Source organism: Podarcis vaucheri, assembly GCF_965113315.1.
Source record: "Podarcis vaucheri genome assembly, chromosome: 7".
NCBI lineage: Eukaryota > Metazoa > Chordata > Lepidosauria > Squamata > Lacertidae > Podarcis > Podarcis vaucheri.
In genome coordinates this window covers 4,572,065-4,587,068 of record NC_138765.1, presented here as the reverse complement: position 1 = coordinate 4,587,068, position 15,004 = coordinate 4,572,065, and the positions used below count along the sequence as shown (strand labels likewise).

Below are 15,004 nucleotides of genomic sequence, written 5' to 3'. Positions count from 1 at the left end.
TTTTCTTTCTCCATTCCATTTGGGCATGTTCCACTGACCTGCCAATGGAGGAAGCGAAAATGTTTGCAGTTATCTAGCTGGAATCTGGACTAGACCTTAAACACAGCAGAGCATGCTTTTAATCAAGATTCAAAGCCTGCTCTTAAGCCTTTATACAATATAATGTTTTTTGGAATCTTTAACTTGGAATATACATTTCAAGGAATATAATTGTAACGAATGCAAATGTTAAATGGCCACTTCCAGGTAGGGTTGCCATATGTCCTGAATTTCCCAGATATAGACTGTATTCAGCCCTCGTAAACAGGGTCCAGGCGGAAATCGCTGAAATGTCCAGGAAAATCTGGATGTATGGCAGCCCATGTTGGTAGTGTAGATTCTGGCAAATTTCATTAAAAATCGCTCAAAACCTCTCTTTTTTTCTTTCTTTGAGATTTCGCAAAATTTCAGCAACTTTTGTGTCATGATCTCCACTTTTTGAAATATGGCAACCCTACTTCCAGGTCCAGCTTGGCCAGCCAGGTGCCTCTTCACTCAGCGCTGGCTGGGGCTGATGGGAGTTTGGCCAAAACATCTGGAGGGCCCTGGGGGAAGGCTGCCCTCCGTTTCTTGATGTGAAGGCCAGCACGGGTCAAGGCAGGGCATTGTGAATGTTGGATCTTATTTCGTTAAGGGTGGGGTTTTTCAACCAGTGTGAGGATCTCTTAACACTTCAGTATGTTAGTATGGATTGCTGTTAGGGCAGATATGCAAGGAGGGAGCCCAGGGACGATTGTGCCATGCTTCTCTCTGCGCATGTGTCAGAGGCCGAGGGGATGAATAATTAACAGCCATGAATGATTAAAGACAATTTCCCTCCATCTTAAAAACTCTGCTCTTGGCTGGCGCAACAGAGGATTAGTCAATGCTTTCTTCAGTCAGCAAACTATAATCTTCATTCTTCTGTCAAATGCCTTAAGTCAAAAGACTGAAGCTGGGTGAGGAGCCAGACTGCCCCAGACAGTTATCACCTGTCCTGTAGACATATTGCTCGCAGTGTCTGCTGGCAGGTGACCTCATCCCAGCCACCATGCTTTATTGACATATACTGTGCTGTTAGGATTTTTTTAATCCGCAAGGGCTGAGATTGCTTTCCAGCTGAAACCGGTAGCCTGCATGTTTGCTTCCATGTCCTCACGATACCTGCTCAACCTGTACATTTGTTAACAAAAAGATTATTACAGAGACACTAAGTTTCCAGTGCTTTTTGCTCCACAGGAAACTCCTTCTCCCATATCTTGGGGGGGGGGGTTACTGAAGGTTGGGCCCTGACCTGTGCAAAAGGCCCAGAATGTTTAGTGCCCGCCTTGATACAGGCAGTGGCGTAGCGTGGGTTGTCAGCACCCGGGGCAAGGCAAGTAATTTGCGCCCCCTAACCCGTGGATTTGTGCCCCCTAACCCATGGATTTGCGTCCCCTAACCCTAACCCCCAGATGTTGCGCCCGGTGCGGCCGGCCCCCCCTGCACCCCCCACGCTACGCCACTGGATACAGGAAAGTGAGAAAGAAGCTGATTGAGAGAGAAAGAAAGAGAGATGTCCTAGGTTTTTAATGGGCTAAATACTGGAGGAGTCCAGATGAAAATATCTCTTCCCTTTTGGGGAATTTCTTCAGCTCTTACGGTGTGTCAGCTCCCGAAGATGTCAAGGGATCTGGAGGACAACTGGGGGCCTTATCCTCCCTCCTCTCTTTGAAGGGGACTTTGGTGTCTGCAAGCCCAATAGCCACCCGGCTTGCAGAGTCATCTTGGACAAGCGCCTTCAAGTTTGGCTTCAGCACCTTCAGGGTCACGCACTTCAGCACCCTCCGCACCACCGTTCCTTGGCCCGTCAGGCTCTCTGGGTACTGCGTCCAGGAACTTTCTCCAGGCTCCCAGTGGTAAATGGCATCGTGAGTCCTGGAGGTGCAGACGCCGCCCATCACATAAATTTTCCCCTGGAAGTAAGCGGCGCCTGCAAAGGCAAGAGGCAGTGGCAGCGGAGGGATGGTGACCTCGTTGCTTATGACGCCATCCTCGCGCATGAAAAAGCACTTCGAGGTACATGGAAGAAGCTGGCTGAATCTCCTGTTTGGGTACGTCTGGGTGTTTTTTTTGGCAAAGAAGCCCCCTAGGACGCAGATCCCGGTCTCCATGGTGACAGCAGCTGCACCGTGGAGACAGAATTCCAGAGGCACCTGTACCCAGGTATCCAAGAGGATGTCATAGAGAAGGATGCCCTGGTAAACCACTTCGTCGGAATCTGCATCTCCTCCGATGAGGTAGAGCTTGTTCTTGTACGAGGCCGAGGCGGAGAAGCGCAGGATGACGGGCAGGCTGGCGATGGGTGACCACGTCTGCTTAACCACGTCAAAACTCTCCGCAGAGGCGAGGGGGCCTGTGTCATTCCAGCCACTCAGGGCAAAGAGCTTGTGCTTGCAAGTCAAAAGGATGTGGACGGACCGGGGCGTCGACATGGAGGGCAGCTGGAGCCAGTGGTTGGCTACAGAGTTGTACTCATGCAGTGCCTGGGAGTAGGAGCCATCAGGGTGTTTCCCTCCTGAGATGTAGAGCTTGTGGTCCAGGGCTGAGCATCCAGGGAGCGCCACGAGCTCTAAAGGTGGCAGTTTGGTCCTGGACCCCGTAGCTGGATCCAAGCACTCCATGTAGCAATCCATATCTTCGTTGACGGAGAGGATGTCCCTCAAGCGAGGGACTTTGATGCAGATGATCCGTTCCTGGTACATGCCCTGCCGGAGACCCCCACTCGCCTGCAGCCTCCCTGCCCCATCTAGGTCCCCCCACTGCAATTCCACTTGCTGGTTGAGCGTCGCTACGTCTTCCTGGACTTGTGCAATTTCCCTGGGCGTCAGGAGAGGGAAGCGGACATGTTGCAGGAGCGTCTTGAGTACCGGAAGGCGCTCCGCGGGTGTGGCCGCCACCCACCGCTGCACAGCCCAGAAGACGTACATTTCGGAGGTGATGACTAAGTGGCCCGAGGAGATGAGGCAGATCAAAGCGCCGAGGTCGAGATTCGGGAAATCCTTGTGTTCCAAGAGGGTTTCGAAGTTGAGGCCGAGGTAGCGCATGGTGCTTCGCAGCAAGGTGGGGTTGTTGTGATCGTAGGCCAGCATGTACAAGTGGAAGCAATTCTCCTTGGAGATCCTCTCTGATAGATATCTGCCAGGGAGCAATGGAGAGAAAGAACGTCACTGGGAATCCTGTGGGTGGAAGCCGCTTATTCCTTTGGCTTTCGAAACAGGTGTTGGGGAGAAATGTAAGAGGAGCCAGACCTCTTGCGCTACCTGCTGATGTGTTCAAGGGCTGGTGTGACCTGGAGCCGGCTGGCTGCTGTGAACAGATCTTCAGCGTTCTCTGCAGTGAGGGCCAGTTCCCCCGAGTAGAGGTAGGCTAGCAGATTCTGGAGGAGGGAAGGATCCATGTCTTTCAGCAAAACCTCCCCGTCTCTGGATTCCTTAAAGTCGCTCGTAAACACAGCCTGGAAGTAAGGGCTGGCGGAGGCTAACAGGGCCCTGTGGGGGAAATGGAGACAGTCAGATTGGCTGTGGAGTGGCTGGGTACCATCAAGTACTAACCATCCTTTTACCCTCAGTTGCCCCACCTGAAAAATGGGATAAATCATATCTCTTCTCTTGGAGGTATGTTGTGAAGAAGAAGAAAAAGAGTTTGAATTTGATATCCCGCCTTTCACTCCCTTTAAGGAGTCTCAAAGCGGCTAACATTCTCCTTTCCCTTCCTCCCCCACAACAAACCCTCTGGGGCTGAGAGACTTCAGAGAAGTGTGACTGGCCCAAGGTCACCCAGCAGCTGCATGTGGAGGAGCGGGGAATCGAACCCGGTTCACCAGAATACGAGTCTATCGCTCTTAACCACTACACCACACTGTGCTTATGCAAAGGAGAGGGTCTTTTCTGTGGTGGTGCTTCTGAGTACTAGCTCAGACCACGGGAGGGGAGAGGAGTTGCTCTTGTGTTCAAATCCTGCTTGCAGGTTTCCCACAGGCCTCTGCTTGGCCGCTGTGAGAACAGGAAGCCGGACTAGGTAGGCCATTGCCCTAATCCAGCCGGGTTTTTATGCTCTGACTCTGAACTGCCGCTTCTAAAGAGCCAGGCCAAGTGCTGACATTAAGAGCTGCTCAGCGCCTGCTTAAGAGCTTCCTATTTGTCCATGAGTTTTAGACTGCAGATGGTTTGGGAAATTGTGTTTTATTCTGTTTTTGTTTTTTAAAAATAATTTTGATTGAATGATTTTATGTTACAAAAAACATTACAACCATACCACCACAAAATATAATTGAGAAATAAAAATTACATACATCAGTATTTTGTTTGTTATTTGTTATTTGCTGTCTTATTTCCTCCCAAACATTCCATACCCAACACACACACACACACACACACACAGAGAGAGAGAGAGAGAGAGAGAGAGAGAGAGAAAGAAGAAAAAAATAATAATAGTGATAATAATGAAAATAAACATTTCCCCCCTTTTATCTTACAAACTCTCTTCTTCAATTTTGACTTCCTGTCAAGTCCCTTCGCATATGTTTTATCTTAGAACTGAATGTACACAAAACAATAAACCTTTCTATATAAATTTTCCAATACATTCAGAAAACATAATAAATCCTTAATTGATATCCGCCTCCTTTTACTTCCTTTGTCACTCGAGTGCTAGCATGGAGTCAAAACTATTATTGTATTTTTGAACGTATCTTCTATAACCATCCCATTTTCCCACAAATTTTTGCTTTGAGTTTGCTGGTCAATTGAGCCATCTCCACAAATTACTGTAATTTGATTTGCCAATCTATTATTTTTGGAAACTCCTGATCTTTCCATCCCTTGGCCATGAGTATTCAAGCCGCTGCAGTTGCATACATGAATAACTCTCTATGTTTTTTGGGGGAAATTGTGTTTTATTCTGTTGGCGGGGTTTTCAGGCTTTTATTTTGTCTTCCTCTGTTTTGTTACTGTTTCCCGTTGGTTTTCAAATTGTATTTAGTCAGACTTTCGCATGCCACCCTGCGAATAAGACTTGAAATGAATAAATAAATTCCCATATCCGACTGCACTGCCTACACATTCCCACCCAGTGGGATATTAGGGAGGCTTCCAAACTTCCAAATTCCTGGGATTTCTTGGCATGGATGTAAGAGGTTTTTATTTCCCCCACCACCACCACTTTCTCTGGGAAAACACACAGTTTATTGCTGAATTGGAATAAATGTCAATTGGTTTTTCTACAGATTCAGTAGCAAACAGCAGGAATGTGGAAGGACAAAAGGAAACTGTATTGGATCTGTGCCTTGGAATCGCAGGAGAAGCAGAAATGTGGATGAACTCTAAGAAGGAGCTGGCTGCTTGGCTCCATTTGCTATAAGGGCATTTCTGGCCCTCCTGTCCGACATGGGACCCACCTGTTGCACGGAAACCGCTTCCCTCCAGCTACCAAGGTGGCATTGCAGAGTTCCTGGGTCTTATGCAGCTGCTTCAAACCTGAGGGAGAGGAAGCGAAATGAAAGCCTTCTAGGTCATTATAGCTGGTCACCTGAGGGGTAAGAGCAGCTCCCTAGGGAGGGGAGGTTAATGTATGGGCCATAATATACAATCCAGAACAATTGCTCAAAAGCCAAGGAGAATGAAAGTTTATTTTTTTTATTTAATTTTTAATGGAATTTTATTTACAACATAACACCCCCACCCCACCCCCATACAGAAACCCACCCTCATTAAACGTGAACATAACATAAAGCATAACATACAACAATACGAACAACCAAATAAACCAACCCTAGAAAGGAATGCTGTGATCACCAACAGTCAGCATGGATTTCTGAAAAATAAGTCATGTCAGACTAACCTGATCTCGTTTTTTGACAGAATTACAAGCCTGGTAGATGAAGGGAACGCAGTGGATGTAGCCTACCTTGATTTCAGCAAGGCATTTGACAAGGTGCCCCATGATATTATTTTAAAGAAGCTGGTAAAATGCGGTCTTGACTATGCTACCACTCAGTGGATTTGTAACTGGCTGACTGACCGAACCCAAAGGGTGCTCATCAATGGTTCCTCTTCATCCTGGAGAAGAGTGACTAGTGGGGTGCCACAGGGTTCTGTCTTGGGCCCGGTCTTATTCAACATCTTTATCAACGACTTGGATGATGGACTCAAGGGCATCCTGATCAAATTTGCAGATGACACCAAACTGGGAGGGGTGGCTAACACCCCAGAGGACAGGATCACACTTCAAAACGACCTTGACAGATTAGAGAACTGGGCCAAAACAAACAAGATGAATTTTAATAGGGAGAAATGTAAAGTATTGCACTTGGGCAAAAAAAATGAGAGGCACAAATACAAGATGGGGGACACCTGGCTTGAGAGCAGTACATGTGAAAAGGATCTAGGAGTCTTGGTTGACCATAAACTTGACATGAGCCAACAGTGTGACGCGGCAGCTAAAAAAGCCAATGCAATTCTGGGCTGCATCAATAGGAGTATAGCATCTAGATCAAGGGAAGTAATAGTGCCACTGTATTCTGCTCTGGTCAGACCTCACCTGGAGTACTGTGTCCAGTTCTGGGCACCACAATTCAAGAAGGACACTGACAAACTGGAACGTGTCCAGAGGAGGGCAACCAAAATGGTCAAAGGCCTGGAAACGATGCCTTATGAGGAACGGCTAAGGGAGCTGGGCATGTTTAGCCTGGAGAAGAGGAGGTTAAGGGGTGATATGATAGCCATGTTCAAATATATAAAAGGATGTCACATAGAGGAGGGAGAAAGGTTAAAACATAAGCCCGGCTAGCTTCCTGATGAGCCATTAAGAGAACCAAGGATAGGGGCTCTGTGCCAGAGGCCAAATGGGTAGCCCCTCCTCTCTTAGTAGGACAAAGCAGGAGATTGAGGGCAGAATTTGCTGTAATGTGACCTAGAGGGGAAAAGCTTGCAGGCTGGAAAAGGCAGAGAGGCTGACTTCTGTTTGACTCCAAGGCTGTGGCTATGGGAGAAACAAGACCCTTTGGGGGGGTTGATGCTGTGAGGCCCTCTATCACAGGCTCAGGTTGTGTATGTGTGTAAATAAACCCTATATCCGGATGACACCACAGTCTCTGCTGTGTCTCATTTCCAAAAGGAAACACAAACCCTGGGTAAGCGCCTGGAACCCCTGGAATCTTGCACTGATCAGAGTTTGAGGCGGCATGTGGCAGTATATTATCAGGCAGCCTATATAAAGAATCACAAAACAGAGAAACAGAGAAACCAGTAGGAGAACACTTCAATCTCCCAGGACATTCTATACAAGATCTCAAAGTAGCTGTTTTACTACAAAGGAATTTCAGAAATAGACTGGAAAGAGAAGCTGCTGAATTGCAACTCATTACCAAACTTAAAACCATGGAGAGACCTGGTCTGAACAAAGACATTGGATTCTTATCCCATTATACATGACTAAGCCATTTCTCACCTTCTCACCCCTTGCCTTTTCCTGTAAGACCTATTGCAGTCATTAAGAGTCGTCAACAGGCTCATCTCAGCTACCTGCCAATCTCCCATTCCCACCACCCTTCTGAGTAATACCCCTCCCCACCTTCTCACTATGTAGAAGGATCTGGCAACTTCTGTTTCAGTGTATCTGAAGAAGTGTGCATGCACACAAAAGCTCATACCAAGAACTAACTTAGTTGGTCTTTAAGGTGCTACTGGAAGGAATTTTTTTATATAAAAACTGTTAATGATAGCAGCGGCCAGAATAATACGTTGCTCTTATCCTGTCCTGCAGAAAATGCTGCAATAATTTGCTGCTGCCGGGGTTTCAAGACCAGGAAAAAAAGGCTTTGCTCAGGTGGCCAAGGGAGATCAGAAGGCTGGGCTCCCAGTATTTATTCCAGGACTGGCGGACTTTCCACACCCCCTACTACCCCCCGGAGAGGCTTTGGCCTCAAGGACAATGAGGCTCCCAGCTACTATAGACCCATAGAGCTGGAAGGGACCACGAGGGTCATCTAGTCTGATCCCCTGCAATGCAGGAATATTTTGCCCAATGTGGCAACCAAAATGGTCAAAGGCCTGGAAACGATGCCTTATGAGGAACGGCTAGGGGAGCTGGGCATGTTTAGCCTGGAGAAGAGGAGGTTAAGGGGTGATATGATAGCCATGTTCAAATATATAAAAGGATGTCACATAGAGGAGGGAGAAAGGTTGTTTTCTGCTGCTCCAGAGAAGCGGACACGGAGCAATGGATCCAAACTATAAGAAAGAAGATTCCACCTAAACATTAGGAAGAACTTCCTGACAGTAAGAGCTGTTTGACAGTGGAATTTGCTGCCAAGGAGTGTGGTGGAGTCTCCTACTTTGGAGGTCTTTAAGCAGAGGCTTGACAACCATATGTCAGGAGTGCTCTGATGGTGTTTCCTGCTTGGCAGGGGGTTGGACTCGATGGCCCTTGTGGTCTCTTCCAACTCTAGGATTCTAGGATTCTAGGATTCTAAAATTCTTCCTTTATCCTGTATCTCGTCTCCTTATTTACTTCTTATAAACTGTTTCCTTTATGAGTAATTATTAATATTCTTCTAATTATAACTTAAATATCCACAAAGTCTCCTGCAGACATTAATCGAAACAAGTTCTAGGTATGTATTTTAGGGCACTGTTTTGTGAAGTATTCTCTGCATCTTCCCCATGCTTTTTGAAACTCTTGTCTAGTGTGATCTCTAATTGCCTGTTAATCTAGCCAGTTCAACTTACTCTAACTTATCTTGCCATTCCTTTTTTGTTTCTTTCAGTTTCTTTTTTCCCAGATTTTAGCAAGTAGGACCCTTGCCGCTCAAGGTGAATGAAAGTTTGGTGCAATTGGATTGTGCTCTATGGTCCTCTCTGCTAAATCATTGGGAGGGGAGAGAAGTCACTCAGGATAACGTGGGTCAGATCACCAAAAAGAACCCCCCCACAAACACCAAAAAACCCTCCAGCCATTTGTGTTTTACTCTTTTATCTTTTATCTTTTGTTAGCCACACATTGAATGTATGTGCTCTACGTGGGGCTACCTTTGAAGGTGACCCGGAAACTACAACTAATCCAGAGTGCGGCAACTAGACTGGTGACTGGGGGCAGCTGCCGAAACCACATAACACCGGTCCTGAGAGATCTGCATTGGCTCCCAGTACGTTTCCGAGCACAATTCAAAGTGTTGGTGTTGACCTTTAAAGCCCTAAACGGCCTCAAAGGCCCAGTATACCCAAAGGAGCGTCTCCACCCCCATCGTTCTGCCCGGACACTGAGGTCCAGTGCCAAGGGCCTTCTGGCGGTTCCCTCAGTGCGAGAAGCAAAGTTACCGGGAACCAGGCAGAGGGCCTTTTCGGTGGTGGCACCCGCCCTGTGGAACTCCCTCCCACCAGATGTGAAAGAGATAAACAACTGCCTGACATTTAGAAGACATCTGAAGGCAGCCCTGTTCAGGGAATTTTTTAATGTGTGACATTTTAATGTATTTTAAATCTTTGTTAGAAGAGTGGCTGGGGAAGCCCATCCAGATGGGCGGGGTACAAATAATAAATTTATTATTATTATTATTATTATTATTATTATTATTATTATTATTAGCCAGACCTTTGAACACCTGGACCCAGGAAGTGTTAAAACATAAGTCCGGCTAGCTTCCTGATGAGCCATTAAGAGAACCAAGGATAGGGGCTCTGTGCCAGAGGCCAAATGGGTAGCCCCTCCTCTCTTAGTAGGGCAAAGCAGGAGATTGAGGGCAGAATTTGCTCTGATGTGACCTAGAGGGGGAAAGCTTGCAGGCTGGAAAAGGCAGAGAGCAAGAGTGCGCCATGGCTGACTTCTGTTTGACTCCAAGGCTGTGGCTATGGGAGAAACAAGACCCTTTGGGGGGGTTGATGCTGTGAGGCCCTCTATCACAGGCTCAGGTTGTGTATGTGTGTAAATAAACCCTATATCCGGATGACACCACAGTCTCTGCTGTGTCTCATTTCCAAAAGGAAACACAAACCCTCGGTTTGTTTTCTGCTGCTCCAGAGAAGCGGACACGGAGCAATGGATCCAAACTACAAGAAAGAAGATTCCACCTCAACATTAGGAAGAACTTCCTGACAGTAAGAGCTGTTCGACAGTGGAATTTGCTACCAAGGAGTGTGGTGGAGTCTCCTACTTTGGAGGTCTTTAAGCAGAGGCTTGACAACCATATGTCAGGAATGCTCTGATGGTGTTTCCTGCTTGGCAGGGGGTTGGACTCGATGGCCCTTGTGGTCTATTCCAACTCTATGATTCTATTCTATTCTATGATTCTATGGTAAGCGCCTGGAACCCCTGGAATCTTGCACTGATCAGAGTTTGGGGTGGCACGTGGCAGTATATTATCAGGCAGCCTATATAAAAACTGTTAATGATAGCAGCGGCCAGAATAATACGTTGCTCTTATCCTGTCCTGCAGAAAATGCTGCAATAATTTGCTGCTGCCGGGGTTTCAAGACCAGGAAAAAAAGGCTTTGCTCAGGTGGCCAAGGGAGATCAGAAGGCTGGGCTCCCAGTATTTATTCCAGGACTGGCGGACTTTCCACACCCCCTACTACCCCCCGGAGAGGCTTTGGCCTCAAGGACAATGAGGCTCCCAGCTACTATAGACCCATAGAGCTGGAAGGGACCAGCAGGGTCATCTAGTCTGACCCCCTGCAATGCAGGAATATTTTGCCCAATGTGGCAACCAAAATGGTCAAAGGCCTGGAAACGATGCCTTCTGAGGAACGGCTAAGGGAGCTGGGCATGTTTAGCCTGGAGAAGAGGAGGTTAAGGGGTGATATGATAGCCATGTTCAAATATATAAAAGGATGTCAGATAGAGGAGGGAGAAAGGTTGTTTTCTGCTGCTCCTGAGAAGCGGACACGGAGCAATGGATCCAAACTACAAGAAAGAAGATTCCACCTAAACATTAGGAAGAACTTCCTGACAGTAAGAGCTGTTCGACAGTGGAATTTTCTGCCAAGGAGTGTGGTGGAGTCTCCTCCTTTGGAGGTCTTTAAGCAGAGGCTTGACAACCATATGTCAGGAGTGCTCTGATGGTGTTTCCTGCTTGGCAGGGGGTTGGACTCGATGGCCCTTGTGGTCTCTTCCAACTCTAGGATTCTATGATTCTATTCTATGGTCCGAGTTTGAGGTCAGCCTCGGGCTCACCCTGGCTGAAACAAGCTTTCAGCGAAGAGGTCTCTGGCTCGTGCTCCTCCTCCTTTCTGCCGACTTCTGCCATGTCTGCTGGATCCATGCCTCCTGCCGCCGAGTCCCAGGGGGCTGCCACTCTCTCTGGGAACCGGCCCAGGTGGGGCTCCGACCTGCCTCCCACTTGCCCCCTCAAAGCCTCTCTTAAAATCAGCCTACAGCTCAGGCACCAGTGTCCCTGGGGCTGCCATCACCACCACAATGGTCGCCGTGGCACCTTGGGCCTCCTCAGGGTGCCCTAGGAATTTAGTGGCTTGCCCTGGCTCAACTTGCTGCCAGGGGTGAAGATGGCGCCTTTGGGAACCCTACGGGCCCTTGTTCCGCTCCCTGAATGTGGGAAGAAGCGCTGCAGATAGCTCCCTGCCTCGCAGCAGATCCATGCGGCACCCTCCTCGCCAGACGAAAACTCGGTTTCCGCCACCCTCGCCACCCGTTCCGTTTTGGCCATGCTCCGGATCGCAACCCGATCGCTTAGTGCATTTTCTTGTGCGGAAAGCTGGCTTTCTTTTCATCTTGCAGATTGTGCAGGGGTAACTGTAGTACAGTATGTGCTTCGATAAGACAGCTTACATAAGAAGAGACGTGAAAACTGTGACGAACGGAGGTCACTAAGAGAACCTGCTTATTTTAAGAATGGGCCAAGAATCATCATTTTATTTATTAAATGTTTGTGCAGGAAAACTCAGCCTTGAGCTAGCTAGAGAGCGAACAGGCATCCTGTCTAGGGCTGGGCAGTATATTGATATATCACCGAACAATGGTTTGAAGCCCATATCGCCATAGCGATTTCATAATTTTTGACCTGGCAATATATCGCGAATCATGTGTGCTATGCAAAAACCACAATGAGGGGGGAAATGTGAAGACAGCCAATGCCTCTACATAGCTCCATCCTGACTTTAGACATTGTGACATATCCATATATCGCAATGTTTAGCTTGTAATATATCGCGATATATTACAGATACAGATCTCGAAAACCAGATACCACCTTGCCGTGACCTTCTTGCATCCAGCTCTGATAATGCAGGCATGCTTTTCCTCTGAGAAAGTGGCTCAACTTTTACACATGTGTAAATGTAAGCTATAGTATAGTCCGTATAGTTAAAGCTCTGGTTTTCCCGGTAGTGATGTATGGAAGTGAGAGCTGGACCATAAAGAAGGCTGATCACTGAAGAATGGATGCTTTTGAATTCTGGTGCTGGAGGAGACTCTTGAGAGTCCCATGGACTGCAAGAAGATCAAACCTCTCCATTCTTAGGGAAATCAGCCCTGAATGCTCACTGGAAGGACAGATCCTGAAGCTGAGGCTCCAAGACTTTGGCCACCTCATGAGAAGAGAAGACTCCCTGGAAAAGTCCCTGATGTTGGGAAAGATGGAGGGCACAAGGAGAAGAGGACGCCAGAGAACGAGATGGTGGGACAGTGTTCTCGAAGCTACCAGCATGAGTCTGACCAAACTGTGGGAGGCAGTGGAAGACAGGAGTGAGTACCTGGCGTGCTCTGGTCCAGGGGTTCAAGAAGAGTCGGACAAGACTAAACAACAAAACAAAATGTAAGCTGGGGGCTGCCTGCATCTCTCTAAGGCTTTGTACTTTATATGCCTGTGGACACCACTTTCCCCCACCAGCCAGGAGTTGTTCTGACCAAGTAAAGCTGCCTCAAACATCACAATGGGGCATTTGTTGGGGGGGGGGGGACGACTCACTGCAATTGCTTATAGTTTATTATGTGAGCCGCTGTAAGTACTCTAAAGGAAGGCCTGAAATATAGTAACTGTGGTACAGGAAGATAATAATAATAACAAATAAGAAGAAGGGGGTCCAGGGCAGGCGATGCGGGCAAGTCACTGGCGAGTTGGAGCTGGAGAGAGGTATCCATCACATCTCTTTGTGGGCTGCAGCAAACCTGGTGATTTAGAGCCGCCACAAAACCAGTGGGAAACATGAAAACCAACCCGGTCATCCAAGCTGCCATTGACCTCACGGCGGGGGCCGCAGGAGGCACTGCCCGTGTGATTACCGGCCAGCCATTTGATACCGCCAAGGTAAAAATGCAGACGTTCCCTGCCATGTACCGAGGGTTTGTGGACTGTTTCGTGAAGATTTACAAGCAAGTGGGGTTTAGAGGCTTCTACGAGGGCACCACCCCGGCTCTGGTTGCCAACATTGCCGAAAACGCCGTGCTCTTCATGTGCTACGGCTTCTGCCAAAGCGTTGTCAGGAGCATCGTTGGGCTGGACAGCAAAGCAACGCTGAGCGACCTTCAAAACGCCGCCGCCGGCTCCTTTGCTTCGGCCTTTGCTACCTTGGTCCTCTGCCCCACCGAACTCGTGAAGTGTCGCCTGCAGGCCATGCACGAAATGCAGTTATCCGGGGAGGTCGTGCGCGGGCGCGGTACAGTTTGGTCGGTAGTGAAAGGTGTCCTGAAAAAGGACGGTCCCCTTGGACTCTACCGCGGATTCTCCAGCACTTTGCTGCGTGAAATCCCAGGCTATTTTTTGTTCTTTGGAGGCTATGAGCTGAGCCGGACGTTTTTTGCATTTGGAAGGCCAAAAGAGGAATTAGGCCCTGTGGCGCTGATGGTCAGCGGCGGTTTTGGCGGCGTGTGTCTCTGGATCGCTGTCTATCCCATTGACTGCATCAAAACTAGAATTCAGGTCCTTTCCGTCGCTGGGAAACAGGCAGGCTTCATGGTGACCTTTGCAAGCGTTCTCCGGGAAGAAGGTATCTTTGCCTTGTACTCAGGACTGAAACCTACGATGCTCCGAGCTTTCCCAGCCAACGGTGCCTTGTTCCTTGCCTATGAGTATAGTCGGAAAGTGATGATGAACCAGTTTGAGATCTAATATTTTTTATTGTCGACTTACAATCATTGGAAACCTTTACAGGTCATGAGAGCTGCCGCAAGAACAAAGAAAAAAATCAAGTTTTAAAGTATCTGATGTTTTAAATAAACATGTTGGGTTGTTTTTCCCCCTAAAACAACACAAATCAAAGAAGAAGAATATAATACTTGAACAGAAGGATTTGCATTTCCCCCAGGGTCAATTTAAAAAGCTCCTGTTCCCTAAGCCACTTGCCTGAATGAAATGCCATTAATTAAAAATCCTTCCAACTCTTCCCCGGCTTTTATTAAAGTACCTTTGGCTATCGGTGTGCAATTCCTGTTCCAATAATGGGAAAATACGACAATCCACCCTTCTTTTGAAGGATTCTCTCTCCCCCATTAAAGCAATATTGCACAATGATCTCAACCCCTCTGAAGTGCATCACCTTCCTAAGGTGAACAGTATTTGCTGTAATAAAAGGATAACGAATATAATCTATATTTAACACTTCTGGTGAAGGGGTGAAGGTCAGGATGACCAATGGAGAGCCAGGCTAAGGACCTCTAAAGCCATTTAAGAACCTCTGACACCATTTTAGAGAGCAAACTAGAAGCTAAAAGCATAAAGTCATTTTAGAAAGCTAAAGACTATTTCTCTTTCTCATGTTTGTCACTTTGCCACCTTTTGCAGAGGCAGCAAGCATGCAAGCTTGTGGGTGCAGCTAGCTTGCCCCTGCAGGAAGTTTGCCAATTGAGGTTAAGCCATTTCTGAGAAACGACCCCTGACAAAGGCAAGTAGCAGGATGTTTGCTGACCGCCAGGGTCCAGATAGAACTCTTAGGTGTGAAGTTGCTAAACCACAAGTACATTTCTTGGAAGTGGGGGGTTCAGGGGCACTTCCTGGAAT

The 15,004-nt window shown here is 47.7% G+C and overlaps 1 protein-coding gene and 1 pseudogene across 2 annotated transcripts; one reads left to right on the top strand and one right to left on the bottom strand.

The window, feature by feature from the left end:
- Positions 1-1,564: 1,564 nt before the first annotated feature.
- On the bottom strand, positions 1,565-11,451 carry LOC309536794 (kelch-like protein 6). Its single transcript, XM_082231114.1, has 4 exons — positions 11,227-11,451; positions 5,456-5,534; positions 3,321-3,548; positions 1,565-3,195 (listed from the first exon to the last, which is right to left on the bottom strand). Exons 1-4 carry the CDS (start codon positions 11,312-11,314, stop codon positions 1,656-1,658), a joined length of 1,935 nt encoding a protein of 644 aa, XP_082087240.1. The 5' UTR covers positions 11,315-11,451; the 3' UTR covers positions 1,565-1,655.
- A 1,367-nt stretch (positions 11,452-12,818) lies between these two features.
- On the top strand, positions 12,819-14,204 carry LOC309536917 (mitochondrial ornithine transporter 1 pseudogene; annotated as a pseudogene). Its single transcript has one exon. The product of its transcript is annotated as a mitochondrial ornithine transporter 1 pseudogene (transcript).
- The last annotated feature ends 800 nt before the right edge of the window (positions 14,205-15,004 follow it).

Coding starts and splice junctions, on each gene's coding strand:
- LOC309536794 (XM_082231114.1), bottom strand. CDS start 11,314: ATGGATCCAGCAGACATGGCAGAAGTCGGCAGAAAGGAGGAGGAGCAC. Junction 5,535..11,226: donor GAAAGCTTGTTTCAGCCAGG/GTGAGCCCGAGG, acceptor CCTCTCCCTCAG/GTTTGAAGCAGCTGCATAAG. Junction 3,549..5,455: donor AAGCGGTTTCCGTGCAACAG/GTGGGTCCCATG, acceptor TTTCCCCCACAG/GGCCCTGTTAGCCTCCGCCA.